We start from the raw sequence: 22,410 nt of genomic DNA on the forward strand, positions 1-22,410 counted from the left end.
GTTCTTTCCTTTTATCCCGTTTTCTTTTTGTGTGAATATTTGAATTCATTCCAGTCTTAAATTTGTGATTGTTGTTGTTTCCCGTTACCTTTACGCATTGTAAAAATAAAAATTCTAATTTTGTGAATTTATCTTATGGTTGAACATTTAAAGTATCAATGAATATGTGATCCATTTGGTTTTGAATCGGCTATTGTGGTTTGTTTATCTTGTTCCGTGAACATGATTCCATTTGAAGCGTATATTGATTTATCTCTCTAGTTCGACTCTTTCTTTACTTTGTTAGGATCCCACGGCTGTGGTTCGATTCGTACCTTGCTCTTTTACTTATTTATGCTTCTGCCAAGAGCACCTCTTTTGTATTCATGTGTATGAATGAACCAAGATGTGTGTGTAAGGCTCTGTTTTTCTTTTACTTCCTTTTCAGATCTCAGATATGTGTTAGGATGTGGTTATGATTGATTAGAGGTGCATAATTCCCATCGTGTCTTTGTTGCGCGAATCCCTTCTCCATCCCGCTAATCTATTTCAGTTTCGGGAACACATGAACTTATTATTATTATTTTCAAAGTTATGTCTTTGTTGTTAGTCTGAAAATTGTTTTGCCTAATTATAAATATGAGATTTTAGTAGTTTCGAGTTTGTAATGGTATGGCTAATTGATTTCCAGTGAAACCAATTCTGGAGCATGATTTCATTTTAAATTTTAGGGCTGCTTTGTGGCTAAGTATGCGAAATGTGTGGAACACCCCACAATTTTCATTATCTTTGTCACTGTATAATTGTTTTAGGATTGGAAATCATGTGGGTCATCAAATTTCTACTTTTCCTTACGTATGTAGCATCTTTTGCCGCTTTGCAATAGGTTAAGTGAGTTTCATGCGGGGGGTTATGTTGTTTAAAAGCTGAATAATAATGTGGTTCGAAGTTGTGGCTTTATTTTGGGAAAGTCTTGCACTTAAATAAAAGGATAAGGGATGTCCTCTTATAAATTTAATTGTTCTTAAGCTCCAGATGTTCTTTTATAGAGTCAAATTTATATTCTCCTTACGAAAGGCCTTCAAAGTAAGATTTTGTGGGTTGAGAGTGAGTATTTAGTTGTACAGGTTGTTGGGTTTTGACGTCTGGGGTGCATTCGAGATGAAATGACATGTATACCGATCGTAGTCTGTTTTGAGTTGATAAAACTCTTTAAAGTGTCGTTTATTTTCTTTGAGTTTTCAAAAGTAAAGTTTTTTTTTCACTGCGTCTAGTTTTCAGTGACTTTGTTTGGGTTGCAATGTTGATAGAGAATCAACGGGTTGAGGTAGAGAGTAAATCATTTACTTATTCGTCCATTCACTTTTCATTTGCTTTTATGTTATCTTCTAAAAATTAGAACTAAAAGAGATACATATTTATTCAGATGTGTTTTCATCTTAGGATGTTTCTAGTCTATTCTAAAATTTAAATGTTCGAACTATTGCTTACAAAGGATCCTTACTAATTTTCTGTATCAACTTGAAACTCTAAGTAGCTAAAAGTTCTTTTTCTTTTGGGGTAAGCTGAAGACATATTTTTTACAATGAGTAGAGGAACTTCTGGGAGCTAAGACTTTGTTTAGCCTAGATGTATATGCTAACTTCCACTGTTATCTTCTAGCTTGGTAAATATGAGTGTTAGGACGTTTCTCGAGCTGAAATTTAAACGAAGAGTGATCAAAATTTTTATTATTAAATAGGGAGCATAGCCTGTATCATTAGCATGTTAGGCATATTTATATCTATATTTTTGAAGAGGTCTTCACATAGACGTTGCGCACAACCTCTTTAAATATATTTCATAGCTGTACTAACTAGGTATTGAAATACTACTTTGCACCACTTCTAAGGGGTAAGGATGTAAGTAAATTAGTTAAAAGTTTATCTTGAATTCACAAGGTTTCCTTCATTCTGCCTAACGATAGAAATAAACTTTGCATGTTAAAGTGATATTTAATCTATTCTTAAATATCCTCATGTGACGTTTTTTTTTACTCGAACCGATTTCTAATCCTTATTTTTTTTATCTTACATGAACATGTAATCGGGAGTTGGGAGTTCCACAACGGAACTCGTTTGACCCAAGCATTGGGTCAACCGCTATTAGGCTTGCAGAGCTTCGGGATCGCACTACTTGAAAATTCAAAATTCGAAACGAAGTCTAGTTATCCTCCTTTAGTTCTTTCTTCGTTAAATTATTCACATGCTATTATTATTATTATTATTATTATTATTATTATTATTATTATTATTATTATTATTATTGTTTTGCAACTAACTTTATGTTCATCGTTGTGTTGTGATACCTTTAGTAACTCATCGTTTATAATCTCTTTATTTATGTGCCTATTTTTATTTAAAAAGTGAAATATTTTTGTCATTAGCGATTAACGCCTAACTAATTTGTAGAAGTGATTTTTTAAAGATTAGCGAACCTTAATTTGGATCAATCATTTAGCCAAGTCATCTTTCCTTAAAAACAAAAAAATTCAAATTTTGTTTTAAAATAAATTTTTTCGAAAATATTTAGTAATAAACGAGTCGCCAATTTTAGATTAACCGACTTTAAATTCATAAGTCCAATATGTCAATCTATAGCCTTTTTTATGAATGTTATTAGAATTTTACAAATCTCCAAGGAAAGAAATGCAAGGTATAAATATTCATTCGCCACCACGCACGAGGTACAATATTTTCAATACTTCTAAAATTATTTTCATCATTATTTTTATACATACTAATTGCTAATGCTACTATTTCATTACCTACACCATAATCATCATTTTTAAACGTCATCAATATCATCATTATTGTCATACTGGATTACTACCATTATCGTGATTATTATCATCATCATCATCATCATCTTTACAATCTATTATCATTGTCACTATTTTGCATAAGCCCAACATGATTATATGTTTTCACACTCTTGAAAGTACATTTCGTGAATAAATTTCATGCTATAAAATATGTTACTGATTGTTTGAATAATTAAATTAAATATTTAAATTCACATATCTTCTAAAATTACCTCATAGAACTAATTTTTTTTTTTTTTAACATATAGAAATTATATTATCATCCTATGCATTAAGCATGTATATTTTCATAACAATTACATTACTTTTCCGTACATGGTAGCGTCATGTTTTGTTACACCTTAAATTTTAGTTCTTTTTATATAAAATAACAAATAGAAAATAATGATGAAAATTTTCTTATCACCATTTTCGCAAATAAATAAAAGCAATAATTTTCCTAAACTAAGCGTAATGACTATCTTCGGATAGGCTCTGAGGGGTGCCTAACACCTTCCCCTCGAGTAACCAAAACCCTTACTCAGAATTTCAAAATATTTTCGATAGACTAAAACAGAGTTTTACAATAAAAATGATTTTTCCTAATTTTCCTAAAAAGTTAGGTGGCGACTCTAAATATATTGTTTTTTTAATTCCAAGAGTCACGACATACCACCATACATCGTGTGTTGTTTCAACCGGTTCGAAATAGGGCTCGACAGACATGACTCGAGATTTTGTTCAACAATTTCAATATAACATTGAGATAGTGCCAGATCGCATTACGCTTGCCAACATGAAAAAAAAAGATGACTGAAAGTTTCCGAGAATATGCTATCAGATAGAGAGAGCAGGCTTCAAGAGTTAGACCATCGATAAAGGAATCTGAAATAATTAATATCTTTTTGCAAACACAAGAACTCGATTATTTCCATCACTTACTTTTTATTATTGGAAGCACATTTACAGAAGTTATTAAAGTTGGAGAGATGGTAGAGAATGGAATAAAGTAGGGAAATATTATCAGCCAGGCCGCTTTGAAAGCAACAACATAGGCAATTCAAAGTGGTGCAGGAAGATTCGGGGGAAGGAAAAGAAAAGAGGACGTAGCAACTGTCGTACCAGGTCCACGACAAAATTGGAAAGGTGCGCGTTAACCATATGCATAAAATTCATTATTTTTCGTTCCATCCCCCCAAATATCCTATTTACAATGCGCAACCATATGCTCGGACTTCTTCTTACCCGCAATGGCGTGCACCAGAAATTCAAAATCATTCACCGATCCCGCAAATTCCAAGAGACCCTCCTAGGTCTAATTTTCGGCCTAGAGCAAAATTTAAAAGGATAATATGGGTAAAGATAATTTCGCTCCTATTGGAATATCTTACACCAATTTATTTCATAGGCTGAGAAAAATGAATGTCCTAAACCCAATTAAGAGAAGGATTTCAAATCCTCCTCCGAAGAATTTGGATTATTCTAGAAGATGTGAATACTGTTCTGATGCCCCAGGGCACGACATAGAGAAATGTTGGTATCTGAAAAAAGTCATTCAAGAGCTGATTAATACCCAACAGATTATGGTAGAAAGTCCAGACGCTCGAAATGTAAATTAAAATCCGCTGCCAGATCATAATGAAACAAACATGCTCGAAGTGATACCCAATGATAAAGATGCTACAATATCCTTCAAGCCGATCATTAAAATTAAAACTGATTCAAAAAAATCTGCAATTGCTGTAGATTTGACAAAAGAAAAACCTGCAGAAGTGGATGTAGTGATAACAAAACCCGAATTATTGAATGTCCCCTTGGTGGTGGGGAAAGAAATTTCAAAAAATGTTGGGTCAAGAAAATTAAAATCAAAGCTCATTATTCCTGGAAGATCTCCCAAGCCTCTCTTAATCATAAAAGGAGCTCCCGTAGCTCCCATTGTTATTAAACCAGTGTCACAGTTGCCTATGGTTAATACCAAGGCAATCCCTTGAAACTATGATTGTGTTATGGTAATGCATAAGGGGAAAAAAGTGATTGAAGATGTGGACGAAGTAGGGGGATTAACTCGATCTGGAGGATGTTATGCCCCAGTAGAGTTAAGAAAGAATAAACAAGGCAATGAAGAATGAATGGTGTTCAAGAAGCCTGTTACTGATGAAGAAGTTGAAAAATTCTTAAAGAAAATAAAATTGCCAGAATATTTTGTTGTAAAACATTTGAAGAAGACACCAGCATAGATTTCTTTGTTGTCTTTATTAATACATTCAGAAGAACACCGCAAGACTATAATGAAAATTTTTAATGAAGCATGTGTTCCCAGTGAGATTAAAGTGACTTAGCTGGAAAAAATTGTTGGAAGAATCCTTGAAACAAATAAAATTACTTTTTCAGACGATGAATCGCCTATGGAAGGTACTGAACATAACAAAGGTTTGTACATTTATGTGAAATGTGAACATTCCATCATCACTCGAGTGTTAATTAATGGAGGATCAGGCGCTAACATTTGTCCTATGTCAACTTTTCAAAAGTTGAATGTTAATATGGAAAGGATCCGACCTAATAATGTATGCATCAAAGGTTTTGACGGATTAAAAACTAATGACATTGGTGAAATAGAGTTCATATTGACAATTAGACCTGTGGAGTTTGCTATGGATTTCCAAGTGCTCAACATTGAAACTTCATATAATATGTTATTGGGATTCGTAAGGCTAAAGCAGTCGCATCAATATTACATCAAATGGTTAAATTTAAACACGACAGGCAAGAAATAATTGTTCTGAGCTTAATTCCATCTTTAAATTCCACGGTCACTGCTGAAAAAAATCAGCAAGGCCATAAATATTCCATGGAAATCCTTGAGCCAACAAGTAGAAAAAACAAGAGACTCAGACAAGATCACTTAGCCCTCACCAAAGCTTACGCGCAAATAAATGTAATGAATGGCGTGAATTGTATATAACGTAAGCTTCAAACTACACAATCAGGTAACAAGGATGGGCATTCCTCATAAGGTGTATTATTGAAACTGAGCGAGTCCAAATCAGCAGGGTGCATCCAAGTTGCCGAGTAATTATTTGCATAGCTGCCTCATGCCATTACAACCGCAAATTGGAAGACCGCGTACATTACATCGGAGCTACCATCTCATACCTGCCCATCTCTAGATCACACCATTACTCTTCCCTGCTGATAGCTTGAATGTTCGCCGTTCACATTCAATAATTGGTTTCCATCAAAGAGCAGGATTAAGCTTCTATTTTAGAAGACATCCATCAATAATTATCAAACAAGCAATCCCTCACTATTTCAATGCTTCACCAACTAGAGAAGAATGTGCTTTCAATTTTCCATATTCACCCCATATTACTGCCTGTTTGCAGCTCCTCGTCGATATCGACCTGTATAACGGGGCTCCGAATGCCTTCTCATTGGCATATTTACTCTTTCCATGCTCTCTTCTTGTCTCACCGGCTGTTTTCTAGCGGAAAACACTGGCCTAGAGGAGCTGGATTTCTTTTGTGTGTCCGCTTCATATGACAAGGGCTGCAATCCTTGTAAATCAGGCATAGGAACATATCCAGTTGGCCTTTTAGATTCGTCCATTCTTCTAAATGTGATTGAAACCCTACATGAGAGAAAGGTTAACAAGATGTCGGCATATTACAAAGAACAGAAGATTAACTATGTCCAGAAAGTTCAGAACATTCAGTGCATACCTCTTAGTAGGCACAGCTGGAACACAGTGTTTAGCTACATCAGCTCCATTTCCATTCAAGACAAGTACAGATCTGGGAGTAATGTAATGTCATTAATGAACGATCTTCCTAATTTCACTAGTTATGATGAGAACAACATGCTCACTTACCCCACTGGCAATGGTATTGCAATTGCACCAGCAAATTCACCGGGACCCACTATTTTCAAATTGGATCCAAACACAATGTTGCACTCGCTAAGGAATGAAACAGTACAAAATGGGCGCACAAAATCATGATTGTCAATATGTGGTGGTATGCAATCGCCCCCTTCATAAATGTTGACAATACAGCTGTCTGGAACACAACTCGAAGGCATCACATGCCACTTTACAAGTCTTCTTATCATGACCTTCAAGAGATCAGGCAATGGATCAACAGCTCCACTTTTGAGGATCCCTGGGGGATTGCCACTCTTATCCTGCCATAGAGAAAATTCAGTCATTATGCCACCCGTTATTAACCCATAAGCCACAGCCCTATCACATAAGAACGTTGTCAACTGAGCAGTGGGAAGGTCTTTACTACAGATTATCGTCACCTAATAAATAACCCATCATTCAAGGCACTCAAAGCTACAGTGGTGAGCCACTGTGTGGGTGGGTGGGGGGTTCTGTGCGGAGAGGGAGGAATGAAACATAAGATTGTAAGATGCTTACTGGTGCATAGTTGTAACAACAGCCAAATTGGATTGTCACACGTCCTTTGCCTCTCATCCACTTTGCGGGTGCAGTATAAGTCCTCTCTAAACAATCACCATAGGCAGGTAATAAGAACCATGAGATAAACAAAAATGACAGAAATAACTGGAGTACAAACAAATTTAAAAGGGAAATTTCAATAGGAAGCTGAAAGAAAAAAAACTCCCATCATAACAAGTATAGAGGAAAAAAAACCAGATCAAACTAATTGATAAAGTGAGTCACAAGGAAGGTAAATTGGCACAAAAATAGGGTAAAATTACTGAATCAGAATAGAAGCTTTTTAAAGGAAGGTTTCAAACTACTTTCGGAAATCTTCAAAAAGAGAAGGTGCACGTGTCATTTTTACAGAAAAAATGACGAATGTTTGGGAACTACTTTAGTAAATTTTCAAAAAGGAAAGTGCACATATCATTATTACAGAAAACGACGAATTGGCCAAACAGAGAAAATGTGCACATTGTAAAACTACTTGCACATTTTTTTCAAAAAGGAAAGTGCACATATCTTTGTGAATGTTTTCAACCAGGGGACAGTTTCTAAGTTGAATCAAGAAAAATCTGGGGTTAAAATCAAGCAATATTGGTTATTTATCGGTAAAAGAAATGGAACTTCAAAAGCAAGCTCAAGAAGTGAGGATCGCCCAAGACCACATAAAGAGACTAAATATCCCTGAACTCACTGATGTGGGACCCCAATACACCCCACACGCCCAAGACTGGACAAGCAACGATAAAATGTTTCAAGTACTGTAACTCTCAACTACAGACAAAAAAAGAAATAAGGAAGATGCCAAAACAGCTAATGTTGAATCTGAATGAATCAGATATCCTCTCGAAAAGGTAATAGGTAAGTTCTCCTGTATAGGATACTTATTGTTAAAGATACTGGTAGGTCGAAAAGGTGCAAGCCAATGCAACAGAATGATCTCTTCCAAGCAAGGCCAAATTCTTTTTCTTACTTTTCCTGTAGTTACGCTAATGTACTAACTCCATGTCAATCACCCTACTTGAAAGATATCGGCATCTAAATAGCATAGAACCTAAAAGGAACTAGATGATAAAAGGCATTAACAACAATAGTAAGTTAGTAACATCAAAAATGTAATTCCATAACTAAATGGTTAGAGAACTGGAACTGAATCAGAATCAACAATGGTGCATCTCGCATTCTACAAAAAAACGCGAGCCCCATTCAACCAGCCCTACCACCTCACAAGGAACAAAATTTACACGCAATCAAGCAAAATTTCTTGAGCGTGCCATGTGATTTCGCTGTTAGACTCAGCCAGCCCTAACACCTCAAAAGGAACAAATATTAATTTGACAAATAACCTCGTATCTATGCTACAAATACAGATTATTTAGCCCTCTGCTCAATGAAATGGACTGCATCCAATGATTGAGAGAGCTCAAAAACAACCAAAGAAATCAATAAGAAAAAAAGGGAATATGCTAGTTAGTAACATCATCGAACACCATTAATTGTTAACACAAGTCTAACATCAACAAAGTGGATTAAAAATGAATATTCTGATTCACAAAACCACCTGCTTAAATTTCAAATACATTTGAAGCTTAAACATTAACAACTAGACAATATCAATCAAGCAACTACGCATGCTTTAACTATGCTTTGCAAAGCTCAAAACGACATTGAAATTCATTTGCGGAAAAGAATGGTTAAAAACTATATAAAGGTAAAACAAACCTTTCAGTTCCCCATTCTTCCCCATCTGGTCAAGTTTCTCCACATATTTAACAATTCTATTTTGCTCGGCGGCACTAAAGACACCCTTATGTAGCTCCAATCCATCAAGTATATTGACGATTTTCCCGTTTACCCTCTCCAAACATATGAAATCCTTCTTCCTCTTCACATTACAGAATCTAATATACTCTCGTTGCTCCCTTGACAATTCTGTTTTTTGCTTACTCTCCGGATTAGTAATTTCCTCTTCAGACACACCATTAACCTGACCACTCAAGACAATTGACTCACTCACTTCCTCAGCTTGAAGTTCATCCTCCTGAGCCATATCTGCCCATGACATCTTCATTTTGGGGGTAGTCACAGGTAAGGATGAGCTAAATGCTTCACTTGTAGATGCCTCTCCAGCAGATTGAGATAGGGAATCTGCACCATCTACACAGCTGTCAGATGAATGTCTGTCCACATAAAGCTCCTCAAAGGGCTCCCCACCAAACCCATCTTTCCAACTCCCCAATGAATTTGTATCTGTATTATCATTCAAGTCACCACAATCATTCCAACTTCCAAGTGAATTGTTGTCACAATTCTCTTGACTCCCATTGCAGCCATCCGAATCACAACGTTCCGGAGTCAAGACACTCGTATTCTTTGGTTGCTTCAAGCGTTCTGCATTGCCACTAACGTCTGCAATCATACCAACAAACTCTAGTCAGAAAACTACAAAAATCAACAACTTTACACCTTCATTAATTAAAGTACAACCCAAAACATAAGCAGACACAACAGAAATCTATTCTTTTGTCCCATTATTAACTACCAAAAAACTTTAATTTTCACATGTTATCCACATCAATCTTCATAACGACAGTAATTATACAAACCAACAAACACTTAAATCAGACAATTACTATGGAAACTCTGTGTCTATTCCACTCTGTTTAGATTCTTCATGACTAAGTAATTACCCAACATACAAACAAAACACCAGGTGATTTCTTCCCAATGTTCTATCCGTAGTGGACAGAGTTGCTAGTGAGAGGCGGCAGGTACCCCATGGAATTAGTGGAGGTGCGCACAAACGGTCTCAGCACCATGGTCATTTAAAAAGAAAAAGTAATTACTCAACAAACATCCTTATTACAGAATTTCGACAAAATCAAATAAATAAATAAACAAAGCACAGACACCACAGTTATCCCCCGCCCCCCCCCCCCCCAAAAAAAAAAAAAAAAGTTAAATCCCCAACAAACATTTTTATTACAGAATTTCAACCAAAAATCAAAATAAATAAACAAAAACTTTGAGTAACACGCTCCCTGTACAGAAAAACCTCATCCAATAAAAAAAAACAAAGCCATGAAGTTTATGCAAACTGAGAGTATCAATCAATATATAAACTACACAATTCATGAATAGCAAACACATGCATTTTAATACATACTATAATTGAGGGATCGGATGCGATCGGAGAGGGTACGGGTGCAGGAGCGGCAAAGGTCACGGGAGAGAAAAGGGAGCCAATTGGACAGAAACTCCGACGCAATTCTGAGCTCATCGGAGCTGTAATTGAGAAGGAACGGATCGTCCTTCTGAGTTCGACGGTGGTCGGACATGGCGGACGAGTCAACTCCGCGAATTGGATTTTGCGATGTGGATTGTGAAGTTTGGTTTGAGAATATTTGTGGGGGGAATATGTTATTTCCAGGAAATTGGAGGGGGATTTTGTAAATTCGTATTGGTAAAGGGTTAGGCGGTTGAGGTTTCCAAATCCTACACTGACTACGAGTAGTAATTACATTTTCAAAAATATGAATTTAACTTAAGTACTTTTAATTTTTGTAAGTTGGAAACTGGAAAGAGCAGGCACCTGTAAAAAGGAAAATTCTAGAAACTGGTAGAATTTTTGAAAGGGGAAAAAGAAGTGGAAGAACATGGAAAGTAGACTTCTTTTCACTTCCAGAACTTCGACCGCGTTTCCACTATCATAAAATATCTCATCAAATTGATAAATAATTTTTAAAAGTATTGAGCGCTCAATATTATAAAAAAATATATATAATTTAATTTATTATTAGTCCTTAAATTTTATGACTTTCAAATTTTCAAGAAAATAAGAATTAGTAAGAAAAAGTTTCATATATCAAAAGGTTAAGACACATTTTTTTTTAATTTAATACAATTCGAATATATGTATTTAAGAATTTAATTTTTTTCTTAGTTTGATGAAAAAGTAAACTTATATTCGGATAATTCTTCTTCAATTCTGTATCTTTTTTTATTATTTTATCTTTTCATAGTTCATATTTATCTTTTTCTTTTCGAAATTTTCAAGAAAATAAGAATTAGTAAGAAAAAGTTTCATATATCAAAAGGTTAAGACACATTTTTTTTAATTTAATACAATTCGAATATATGTATTTAAAAATTTAATTTTTTTCTTAGTTTGATGAAAAAGTAAACTTATATTCAGATAATTCTTCTTCAATTTTGTATCTTTTTTTATTATTTTATCTTTTCATAGTTCATATTTATCTTTTTCTTTCCGAACTTTTCATCATCATTTAAATAATTTTCTATTGCTAATTTTGTCTCTATCCTCTATTATAGTATTTATTTTTATTTTCCTTCCTCTATATATTCTATTTTTACTCTAAAAGTAAGCTTATGAATCTTTGTTTTTTATTTCTAACTTTCTAAAATCTCCAAAATTATTGTTGCTTCAATATTTAAATTATTTTACAAATAAGAAAATGCATCTCAAATAAGAGAGAGAGAAACAAATAATTAGAAAAAGTAAAAGAAAATATCTTACATTTTATACAATTTTTAATAATTTTTTATATAAAAATATTTAATATTATTTTAGTTGTGCCTTTAGATCTCATGACATGATAATGGTAGATTATAATTGTAGATCTCATGACATTATGATGATAGATTATAATTGTTTCATGATCTGAACTGCAATCAAGATTTACGTGAAGATATTGTAGATATTCTTATAAATGTATTCCATTTTAATTTATTAAAATGAATATGATTAACCCACATATTTATATTATTACTATCAAATTCATTTTTGCTATTAAAATTAAAGAAATAAGCAGATCGTTAAAGAAAAGATAAATTATTTTTCGCATCATAAAAAACATATAAAGAATAATATATTTTATTAATTAATAAATATTTCTTTTAAGTCATTAATAGTATTGTTTAAAGTTGGTTGGTAATTAGCACCAACAAAATTACAATAGCTATTACTTAAATGAAAATAAAATTTACAATAATTAAAAAATCATGAAAGTTCATATTATGGGAGTTATTTATGGAGAACAGACCCATGAACACTCATACACATACACACCTATTTTTTTACGTTAACCATAAGAAAATAGACGGAAAAAGAAATACAAAATTAATGTACAATTTTTTAAGCTCTTGTTGATAGCCTCTTTGACAAACGATTAACCTTCAAAAGCCTATAAACTTTACAATAATAAAAAAATCATGAAAGTTCATATTATAGAAATTACATATAGAGAACATACTCATGAACACTTACACACACATACCTATTGTTTTTATATTAACCATAAGAAAATAGACCAAAAAAGAAAGACAAAATTAGTGTACAATTTTTTAAGCTTTTGTTTTCAATGGCCTCTTTGACAAACGATCAACCTTCAAAAGCCTATAAAATTTACAATAATAAAAAAATCATGAAAGTTCATATTATAAAAGTTACATATAGAGAACATACCCATGAACATTGACACACACACAACCCCTATTTTTTTTTTTTACGTTAATCATAAGAAAATACGCGAAAAAAAAATACAAAATTAGTGTACAATTTTTAAGCTCTTGTTCGATAGCCTCTTTGACAAGCGATCAACCTTCAAAAACCTTCCTCATAAGCTTGAATTTATACTATAAATAATAATATATAGAATATTATTTCAAATATAAAACAAAAATGATATTCTTGAGTATTGGTCTCGTGAAATAAAATATTATGACTTTATATAGATAAAAATAGAGAACAGCATAAGTTATCTTAAATTTTATAATTAAATAATTAGAGGTTATGAATATGAAAACTTAAAAGTCATGAAGTTAATGATAAAATTAAGAGTGAAAATTTAATTTTATTATTATATATAGATACAAATTTTACTTAATACAAATCAATCACATTAATTATAAAGGAAGATAAAAACAATTAACAAAATATTTAGAGTTTGAAATTTTTTTTTAAAAACAGAGAAAAAATAAATGGTCTTCTTGAAAATTAACTAATTGAGGGTTATGAATATGAAAAAATTGAGAGTTATGGACATTACTAATATTTAAGAGTAGAATTTATGTAATTGAATGTATAAATTAAGGACATGATTTTATAAAATAAATTAATTGAAAAAAATGTCAAAAAAAAAAGAAAAAAAAAATGGGAGTGGAGGTTTCTAAGACAGGCCAAATAGGATTGTCTAAGAGTAAATATATATATATATATATATATATATATATATATATATATATATATCTATATTTATTTATCTCGATTTATTTTATCCTTAACATTTAATATAATTTGTTATTTATTATAATTATCAAAGCATTAATTTAATTATATTCAAAAAATAATAACATAAAATTATCCTTATCATTTATTGCTTCTTAATTTTTATGCCAATAGAAAAATGATAAGTAAAAATGAACGAATGAAATATTTCCATCCAATAATACTTCTCCACCATATTAAAAATAAATATTTAATAATATTTATCCAGTTTAAAAAAACTAATTGTAATTTTACCCTATTTGTCCATCCTATCTTTGGTAGTAAATAAGTATTCGTTATTTGATATATTTTTTCAAAATAATAAATTAATTAAAAATAATTAAATCTATTATTTATTTAATTTGTGTGTCAAATTAATAATAGACGTTTTGAATGTTTACCAACAACACCACCCATCACCTCTTTTTTTTTTCCTCTTTCCACTTTAATTTTTTTTCTAAAGATGACTTATTTTTAGAAATTATTTTTCAAAAAATATTTTGAAATTAAAAACAATTTTTAGGAAAAAATAATTGATTAGATTGACAAGATATTAATGGAACTTGGAAGCAATGAGGAATTCATTTTTACTCATTTGGAGGGAAAAGATTATTCATTTGGAGGAAAAATAAATAATAGCAAGATACTAGTGAAAAAAAATAAAATTAGTTATTAAATTTTTTATTTATTTTTAAATCATACCAAACATATGTATGGTGAATCCTAGTTCTTGAAATTGTATTGACGTTGTCTATATTTTGTCTCCTAGCTTTCACCGATAAATCACATCAAGCATTTTAAAAAATTAAAAATTTATACTCAGAACATTTCATTGGATCCGACAAGATATGATTTTGGATAATTCAATGTTCCTTATAATTTTTGGCTTTTGTGGAACTTTTTTTTTTTTTATCACTTTTATATTATATTATATTAATTATACATATATAGAAAAGTTAATACATAAAAATAACCCTAAACTTGACACCAAATTATAACTTTGACCTCAAACTTTGATAGTGCACAAATAGAACCTTTAACTATTCAATATCTGAACAAATATAACCTCCAATTTTGCAACCCCATGCGTGAGTCTCACTCGCGCCTACGTGAAAAGGTAATCTAATCACATGGTGCCACATCGTTAAAAGGGCTGACTTGGACAGAGGTCATATTTGTGCAGTTTTGAATAGTTAAAGGTCATATTTGTGCACTGTCAAAACTTTACTTTTTGTGTTACAACGACGTTGTTGTTTTTTTTATTATTATTATTGTTATTATTATTATTATTATTATAATAATTTTTTTATATATTTTTTCAATAGCAGAAACTAACTTTTTTATTTTTTTTATAATAATTATTATTTTATTTATTTTTATAGCAGCAACACTTAGCTTTTTTTTAATTAAAAAAACAATCACTAGTAGGGATTGAACCCGCACAGTAGGCTGAAGCAAGCGTCCAAGAAGAGCAAATAACACCACTGGATTATCTAAGTGCCTTGTTTCATGTGGTCAACATTAATATACCTACATAAATATACATTTTCTATCTTATATATATACAACGTAATTTTTTACCGAGGGGGTTCAGGTGAACCCCATGGCAACCACATAGGTCCGCCCCTCGTTTATTTAATAACGTTTTAATAACGTTAATTTAATAACATTTTAATTACGTTAATTTAATAACGTTAATTTAATATACTACTACTACTATCCTTAATAACATTAATTTAATAATTTTTTATTAAAACTATAATTTTTTTATTATTAATATTGTTTCATCTTTAATTTAATATTTAAATAAATAATATTTAGATATATTATATAACTTAAATTCGTTCTCTGCTTTATAATATATATACATACCCGCTCGATTTTTTCGTATGAGGCTGACCCACCTAATTAATAAATCTTCAATATTGCTCTTTTTCCTCAATGACAAAACAAATTAGATGTCATTTTTATTTTTGAGCCGAAAATAATAAAAAAATAATAGTGAAGAGTCATTTAAAGGTCATATTTGTGGAGTTTTGAATAGTTAAAGGTTACATTTGTGCACTGTCAAAGTTTAAGGTCATATTTATGTATTATGCCCTTAGATTTTAAGCTAGACGCGCCCAGTTTTGCGTGTTGAACACGCATTTTGCCACGTAGGATTGGAGGTCATATTTGTGCAGTTTTGAATAGTTAAAGGTCATATATGTGCACTGTCAAAGTTTAAGATCAAAGTTATAATTTAGTGTCAAGTTTAGGATTATTTTTATGTATTAACTCTATATAGAAACATGAAGAAGCAGACACCTCTTCGTCCACGTGTTTACTTCCTTCGTGATTTTACTATATCACTCATAATTAATTATTATACATCATTTATTATTAAAAAATTAATTATATTTAATAAAAAATAAAATAAATATTTATGACATGTCTGTTTTAGCTGTTTCAATCATAGTTTCACTATATCACCCCTAAGTAATTATTATAAGTCATCTAAATATTAAAAAATAATAATATTTAATTAAAAAATAAAATAGATACAGAATGATAAATTAACACGTAATGGTTTAAATTAACTTTAACAACTTATATGAGGTCCACTTAAATTTTTTCACAAATAATTTTTATAACAATTTTGTTATACCACTTCTAATTAGTTATTATGAGTCATTTAAGACATGTCTGCTTTACTACTTCGATTGTAATATTGACTCTTACGTATTAAGAAAGTTAATCATGTTTAATTAAAAAAAATAGACATTTATAACATGGTTGTTTCAGTTGCTTCAATGATGATTTTACTATATCACCTCTAATTAATTATTATAAGTAATCTAAGTATTAAAAAATTAATAATATTTAATAAAAAGGGTAAAATAAATATAAAATGATAAGTTAATTCTTGATACTTTAAATTAACTTGACATATTATATGATGCTCAATTAAAACGTATCTACTTCCTCCGTGATTTTACTATATCATCCTTAATTAATTATTATACGTCATTTATGTATTAAAAAATTAATTATATTTAATCAAAAATAAAATAAACATTTATGACATGTCTGCTTTAGCTGTTTCAACCGTAATTTTACTATATCACCCATAAATAATTATTATAAGTCATCTAATTATTAAAAAAATATTTAATTAAAAATAAAATAGATACAAAATGATAAATTAACACGTAATGGTTTAAATTAACTTGACAACTTATATGAGGTCCACTTAAATTTTTTCACAAGTAATTTTATAACAATTTTTTATACCACTTCTAATTAGTTATTATGAGTTATTTAAGATATGTCTGCTTTGCTACTTAAATCGTAATATTCGATTGAATCTTACGTATTAGAAAATTAATCATGTTTAACTAAAAAGAAATAGACATTTATGACATGTCTGCTTCAGCTGCTTCAAGGATAATTTACTATATCGCTCCTAATTAATTATTATAAGTAATCTAAGTATTAAAGTATTAATAATATTTAATAAAAAAGTAAAATAAATATAAAATGATAAGTTAACTCTTAATACTTTAATTAACTTGACATATTATATGATGCTCAATTAAATTTTTTCACAAGTCTTAGAGCAATTTTACTATGTCACTTCTAATTAGTTATTATGAGTCATTTAAGACATGTTTGCTTTGCTACTTCAATCGTGATATTTGGTTGACTCTCAAAATTATATCAATATCACTTAAATTGGAATAGAAGAAAAAATATTATAAATCACAATAATTAAAAATTTAAAGTATTTTTTAAATATAATTGAAATGCCACAAAAGTTTAGACAAGAAGAGTATTATAAATTACAATACTTAACAGCTTAAATTAATAAATTACAATGTCAAAAAGATATTATAAATTATCATAATTAACAACTTAAAATATTTTAAAATATAATTAATTATTTAACTTTTATTTATGTCACATAAATTGAGATTAAAAAATAATATGTATTGGGCCCGTGCTAGCACGGGCCTTCGATATCTAATATTTAATATAAGTATGAAAATTGAGTAAAGATAAAAACGAAATTAAGTATATCTATCATTACAACAACAACATACCCAGTGTATTCCTACCTAGTGGGATTTGGGAAAAGTTGAGTGTACGCAGACCATACCACTACCTCAGGTGAAGTAGAGAGGTTGTTTTCGATTGGCCTGAATCAAAAAACCCAAATACTCCATCTTCTGAATATGGAAGTGATATCTATCATTGTAATCAATATATAAGCGATATCTATCATTGTAATCAATATAAAGTCTCTTAAAAGATATTACAATTTGCAACTATCTAATATATTTTTTATGCATATTCATTTTTGTAAAATTTTAAAAATTATCCAATAAGGAAAGTTATTTAAAAATTATCCAATAAGGAAAGTTAGAAGGGATAGAAGAGGCATCCTTGGAAGCAAATCATTTTGCTCTTCCTCATCGACTTCGATCTTTCCTTGAACCAACTAATATAGTTTTAGATTTTTAGCTTCTACATGGATGACATTTAATTAAGACTCAATTAATTTTTCTATAGTGAAAGTTTATGAAGTGTTACCCAAATTAAAAAAATCTTTCTCATTTTATTTACTAATACTTAATTGAAAAGAAACTACGAGGGAGGGAGAGGGAAAACGAAGTTCTATTAATTATTTCATTGCTAGTGGTGATAAGCCCGTGCTGCTAAGATAAATTTTTTTATGAAAGTAGTGAAATAAATCGTCGAAGTTAAGTATAAATATAATTATATATAGTATGAGTGTATTTAGGAATTTAATTACAGTTTATATCCTTCCAATACTTTTACTCCATAAAGTTTAGATCTTTCATTAAGTGATAAATAAATATATTTATGCATGAAGTGGCGTAAAAAATTAGATAGTTTTAAATAATTTAAGTTTTAAATTATTTTGATTTATAATATTTTTTCTTGTATTTTAATTTAAGTGACACTGATATAATTTCAAGAGTTAAGCAAATATCATGATTGAAGTAGCAAAGCAGACATGTCTAAATGACTCATAATAACTAATTAGAAATGATATAAGATGTCAGGTTAATTTAAAACATCAAGAGTTATTGTCTATTTTACTTTTTTTTTTTATTGAATGTTATTAATTTTTTTATACTTAGATGACTTATAATAATTAATTAAATTGATATGGTAAAATTACAGTTGAAGCAACTAAAGCAGACAAGTCATAAATGTCTATCTTACTTTTTTTTTTAATTAAATATTATTAATTTTTAATAAGTCAATGACATATAATAATTAATAAGGGTGATATAGTAAAAATTACGGAGCAAGCAGTGGTCGGCAAGCATATCGATCACCGAAATAAAAAAATAGTTAAAAAAATTAGATTTTAATTTTCTTGTTTACGTAGTTTATGCTTCATTTATTTGTACTCAATAAAAATTGAAAGTTTGATCATTCACATCTTACTTTGTAACTATGTATTTAGTTTTTTTATTTGAATTCAAGATTTCATTAAGGGTACCACTTTCATACTCCCTTTGATACAAGATCGACAAGGAAGACACCAACACACACCAAAACAGTCCATGATTTGAAGAACCGAGGACCCCTTTTGGTAACCCCTCTCAGATTCACTACATAATAGCAATATAAGCACGATAACGACAAGATTCTAAGGTGTTCAACACCTATAATCAGCGAGCCACAAACTAAGATTACAAGACAATAACAAGAACAAAAATGACACAACAAGGTCTCGGGTTTGGACACCCAAAACTGAGAATGAACACAACAACAATAATAAGATAGAATGATAGATAACTTGACACACAATGCACAAACACTATGAACCAAAGTGTATATTGAACAGTAAGACCCAAGAATTCATACAAATAACATCAAGTTCTTACGGTGACCTCAAGGGAACGGAATCCCCAAGCAACCAACGTTTCAAAACAAGCAACCAACACAAGTGATTCCACTTGTCACAAGTGATATCCACACTTATACAAACACTCTCAAAGAGCTCTCAAAATATCATCTAAGTTATGACAAAATGACCTAATATGTTCTATTTATAGCTCAGGTTACAACTTATTACAAAATGACTAAAATGCCCTTAATGAGCCAACACTCCAAAGTTTGTTCCATTAGTTGACCAACCACCCGAGCACGAGTTCTTTACGTATTGATCCACAATCACGATCGCACTCGTATCATCCTTCCCTTCTTGTAAAGAGATTCGACCTCAAATCCGAACCTTCAAAATAATAGAGGAGACAAAAGAACATATATTCCTCATGATATGTGGGTTAAAGTTAGCATAATCAACAAAAAATATCAAACCACGAGTGTACATTCTACATATACCGTGGGAACTTAGGGAATAAGATACCCTTCTAAGCACCAAAAGAAATACTTGTCTATCCACCTAAGCGTGACAAGAAACAAGACAAAAAGAAAAGTGTACTTCCTCGGAGCAAGGACCATAGTGTACTCTCAGCTTCTTCATTATCAAGAGGTCAAAGTGGAATCAAAACATCACCTTCTTCGAGCCAAGCATCATCATGAGGTGTTCTCCTCATCAATCCGCAAGGCACATTAACTTTCCCTTCTTCTACCACCCTCTCGGGTTCACCATTATCTCCATCATCCTCTTAAAGGGTTTCTTCACTAACATCATTTTTGGTCACTTTATCCCCAACACAATAAGGATCACCCTCCACTAGTACAATGTTCCTTTGGTTTGGGCACTTGCTAGCTTTGTGACCCCAACCTTGACATTTAAAATAAACAATACCCTTAGGATTAGGAGTGGAAGAATTAGTACCTTCAAGTTGTGGATACCTTTGGATTATTTTATCAAATGACTTCTTCTTTAAAGGCTTGTAGGACTTGTCCCACCCGAAGGTCTTCTTAACATGATTGTTCCTTTCAACTTCAATGGCCGCTTCTACAAGGTCCTCAATTCGGTAAAACTTGTGGACAACTAATTGAGAAACAAATTCATAGCACAAGCCACTCTTGAACCGAGCTAGGCAATGATTTGGAGGTTCGACTATGTCAAGACGTAGGATCAAGTTTTGAAACTCATCATAATACTCCTCCACAGTTCTATCTCCTTGCCTCAAGTTGTAGAGCTTTGTTAGTTGCTTTTGTTTGTACCTTTCAATGACATATCTCTCCCTCATAAGAGCTTTTAATTTATCCCAATCCAGAAGGTCAAAATTGTCATTCCTTGCCCGTTGCAGCCGTTTTGTCTCCCACCAAGTAGATGCATAACCTTCAAATTGAGCAATGGTATGTACGATTTTTTTTGGGAAGTTAACTCGTTGAGTTGGAAAATACGATTACATTATAACTCCCAATCAAGATAGAGAGATGGATCACTAGTCCCTTTGAAAGAAGGAAGAGTGATCTTCATGGAATTTAGTCCCGTGTCTCTACCCACATTGCCTCCTTGGTCCACTAAACTTTCTTGAACATGAGGTCGGTGTCCCAAGTTGCCCCTACCATGAGGAGCCGGTCCAACTCTTCCCCCTCGACCTTTATGTCCTCTGCCATAAGCTCTTCTTCTATTGCGCACAAATTCCGCAAAGAGAGTTGATTCATCTAACCCCCCACCCCCATAAATACCCTCACCTTCCACATCATCAATTTAGATTGGCTGGTTTTGGTTTAGTGGTGCTCTCAGCATATCAAGGAGGTCTCAGATTTGGGAAGCTTCTTGATGGACTTGACTTTGATTTTTTGGATAAGTAGGGACTTGGTGGATGGGTTCATGGGTTGGTCTAGGTGGATTGAGAAATTGGGGAAATGTATCTGGGGTGGTAGCAAGTCCACTAGTCGAGGCGTGGTAGTGTTTCGTACTTGAATGGTTGGAATCTAAATGAACTTTCAATGTATCCATTCTCCTTGAAAAGGAACCCTCCATCCCGTCCATCCTTTCATCCATTCTCTCCATTCGACCACTAAGATCATGTTTCACGCTCATTATGGCCGCCAACAAAGCACCCATGGTTACCTCTCTCGAGGCTCTTGGACTACCTTCACCCGAAGCCATCGTACCTAATAAGAAATACTAAACAAAACACAAACAATAACAAGTTAAGGTTAGCAAAAATCACCCTCACTAACTCTCAAGCTCACACTTTTTCAAGTATCAGTCAATTGGTCTCACAAGTGTTGGTACACCGTTTTTACTCCAATGAAGTTACTTGGTCCCACTTGCGGCTTAAAGTCGGAATGGATTTTTGTTTGCAACAACTCAAAATAAATTTGTACGTACTTGAGTCAAAAGGCTATGACGAGTTTTCAAAAAGATAAAAGCACACAAAGAAACGTAGACACTAATAAACGGACCCAAAACTAATTTACAACCTAGTAGACAATTACTAGTAATTTGTTAATTAGCAATAGAATCAACAAAATGCAACTAAGAAACAAAGATTAGAAACTAAGAAATCAAAAAATTCGAGCTTACTTATGTTGCGTGAACAGTAAAACGTGATGACATGGCATCCACGTAATTGGTCGCGGTCCCACATAATTTTTTTTTTTAATCACCAATTTGAAGCTTTTGTCTTGATACAATTTGGAATGGATGATTTTGTCTTTTGGTGGAAAAATTCAAGTCTTAGAAACTTTTTCAAATCAACTCAAAAAGTGAGACTTGACTTTACTATTCCCACAAAACAAGGTCCTTGAAATATGAAAAAGTGGTTGACAAGTCTTTGAAGTGATGTGTTCAAGTCTCTTCACCAACAACTTTTCAACTTTATTTTACATCTTTTTTGGATCTATGTTATACCTTATATTGATTAAGAGATGTCAAGATGTGAAGAACAACAAGATCTTAAC

The 22,410-nt window shown here is 31.6% G+C and overlaps 1 protein-coding gene across 1 annotated transcript; it reads right to left on the minus strand.

Annotated features, from left to right (window-relative positions):
• Nucleotides 1–5,589: 5,589 nt before the first annotated feature.
• Nucleotides 5,590–10,982, minus strand: LOC107859886 (RNA demethylase ALKBH9B). The gene is made up of 6 exons (XM_016705035.2): nt 10,438–10,982; nt 8,994–9,680; nt 7,242–7,327; nt 6,693–7,003; nt 6,544–6,615; nt 5,590–6,452 (listed from the first exon to the last, which is right to left on the minus strand). Exons 1-6 carry the CDS (start codon nt 10,607–10,609, stop codon nt 6,191–6,193), a joined length of 1,590 nt encoding a protein of 529 aa, XP_016560521.2. The 5' UTR covers nt 10,610–10,982; the 3' UTR covers nt 5,590–6,190.
• Nucleotides 10,983–22,410: the final 11,428 nt, after the last annotated feature.

Source organism: Capsicum annuum, chromosome 2 (assembly GCF_002878395.1).
Source record: "Capsicum annuum cultivar UCD-10X-F1 chromosome 2, UCD10Xv1.1, whole genome shotgun sequence".
Lineage (NCBI taxonomy): Eukaryota > Viridiplantae > Streptophyta > Magnoliopsida > Solanales > Solanaceae > Capsicum > Capsicum annuum.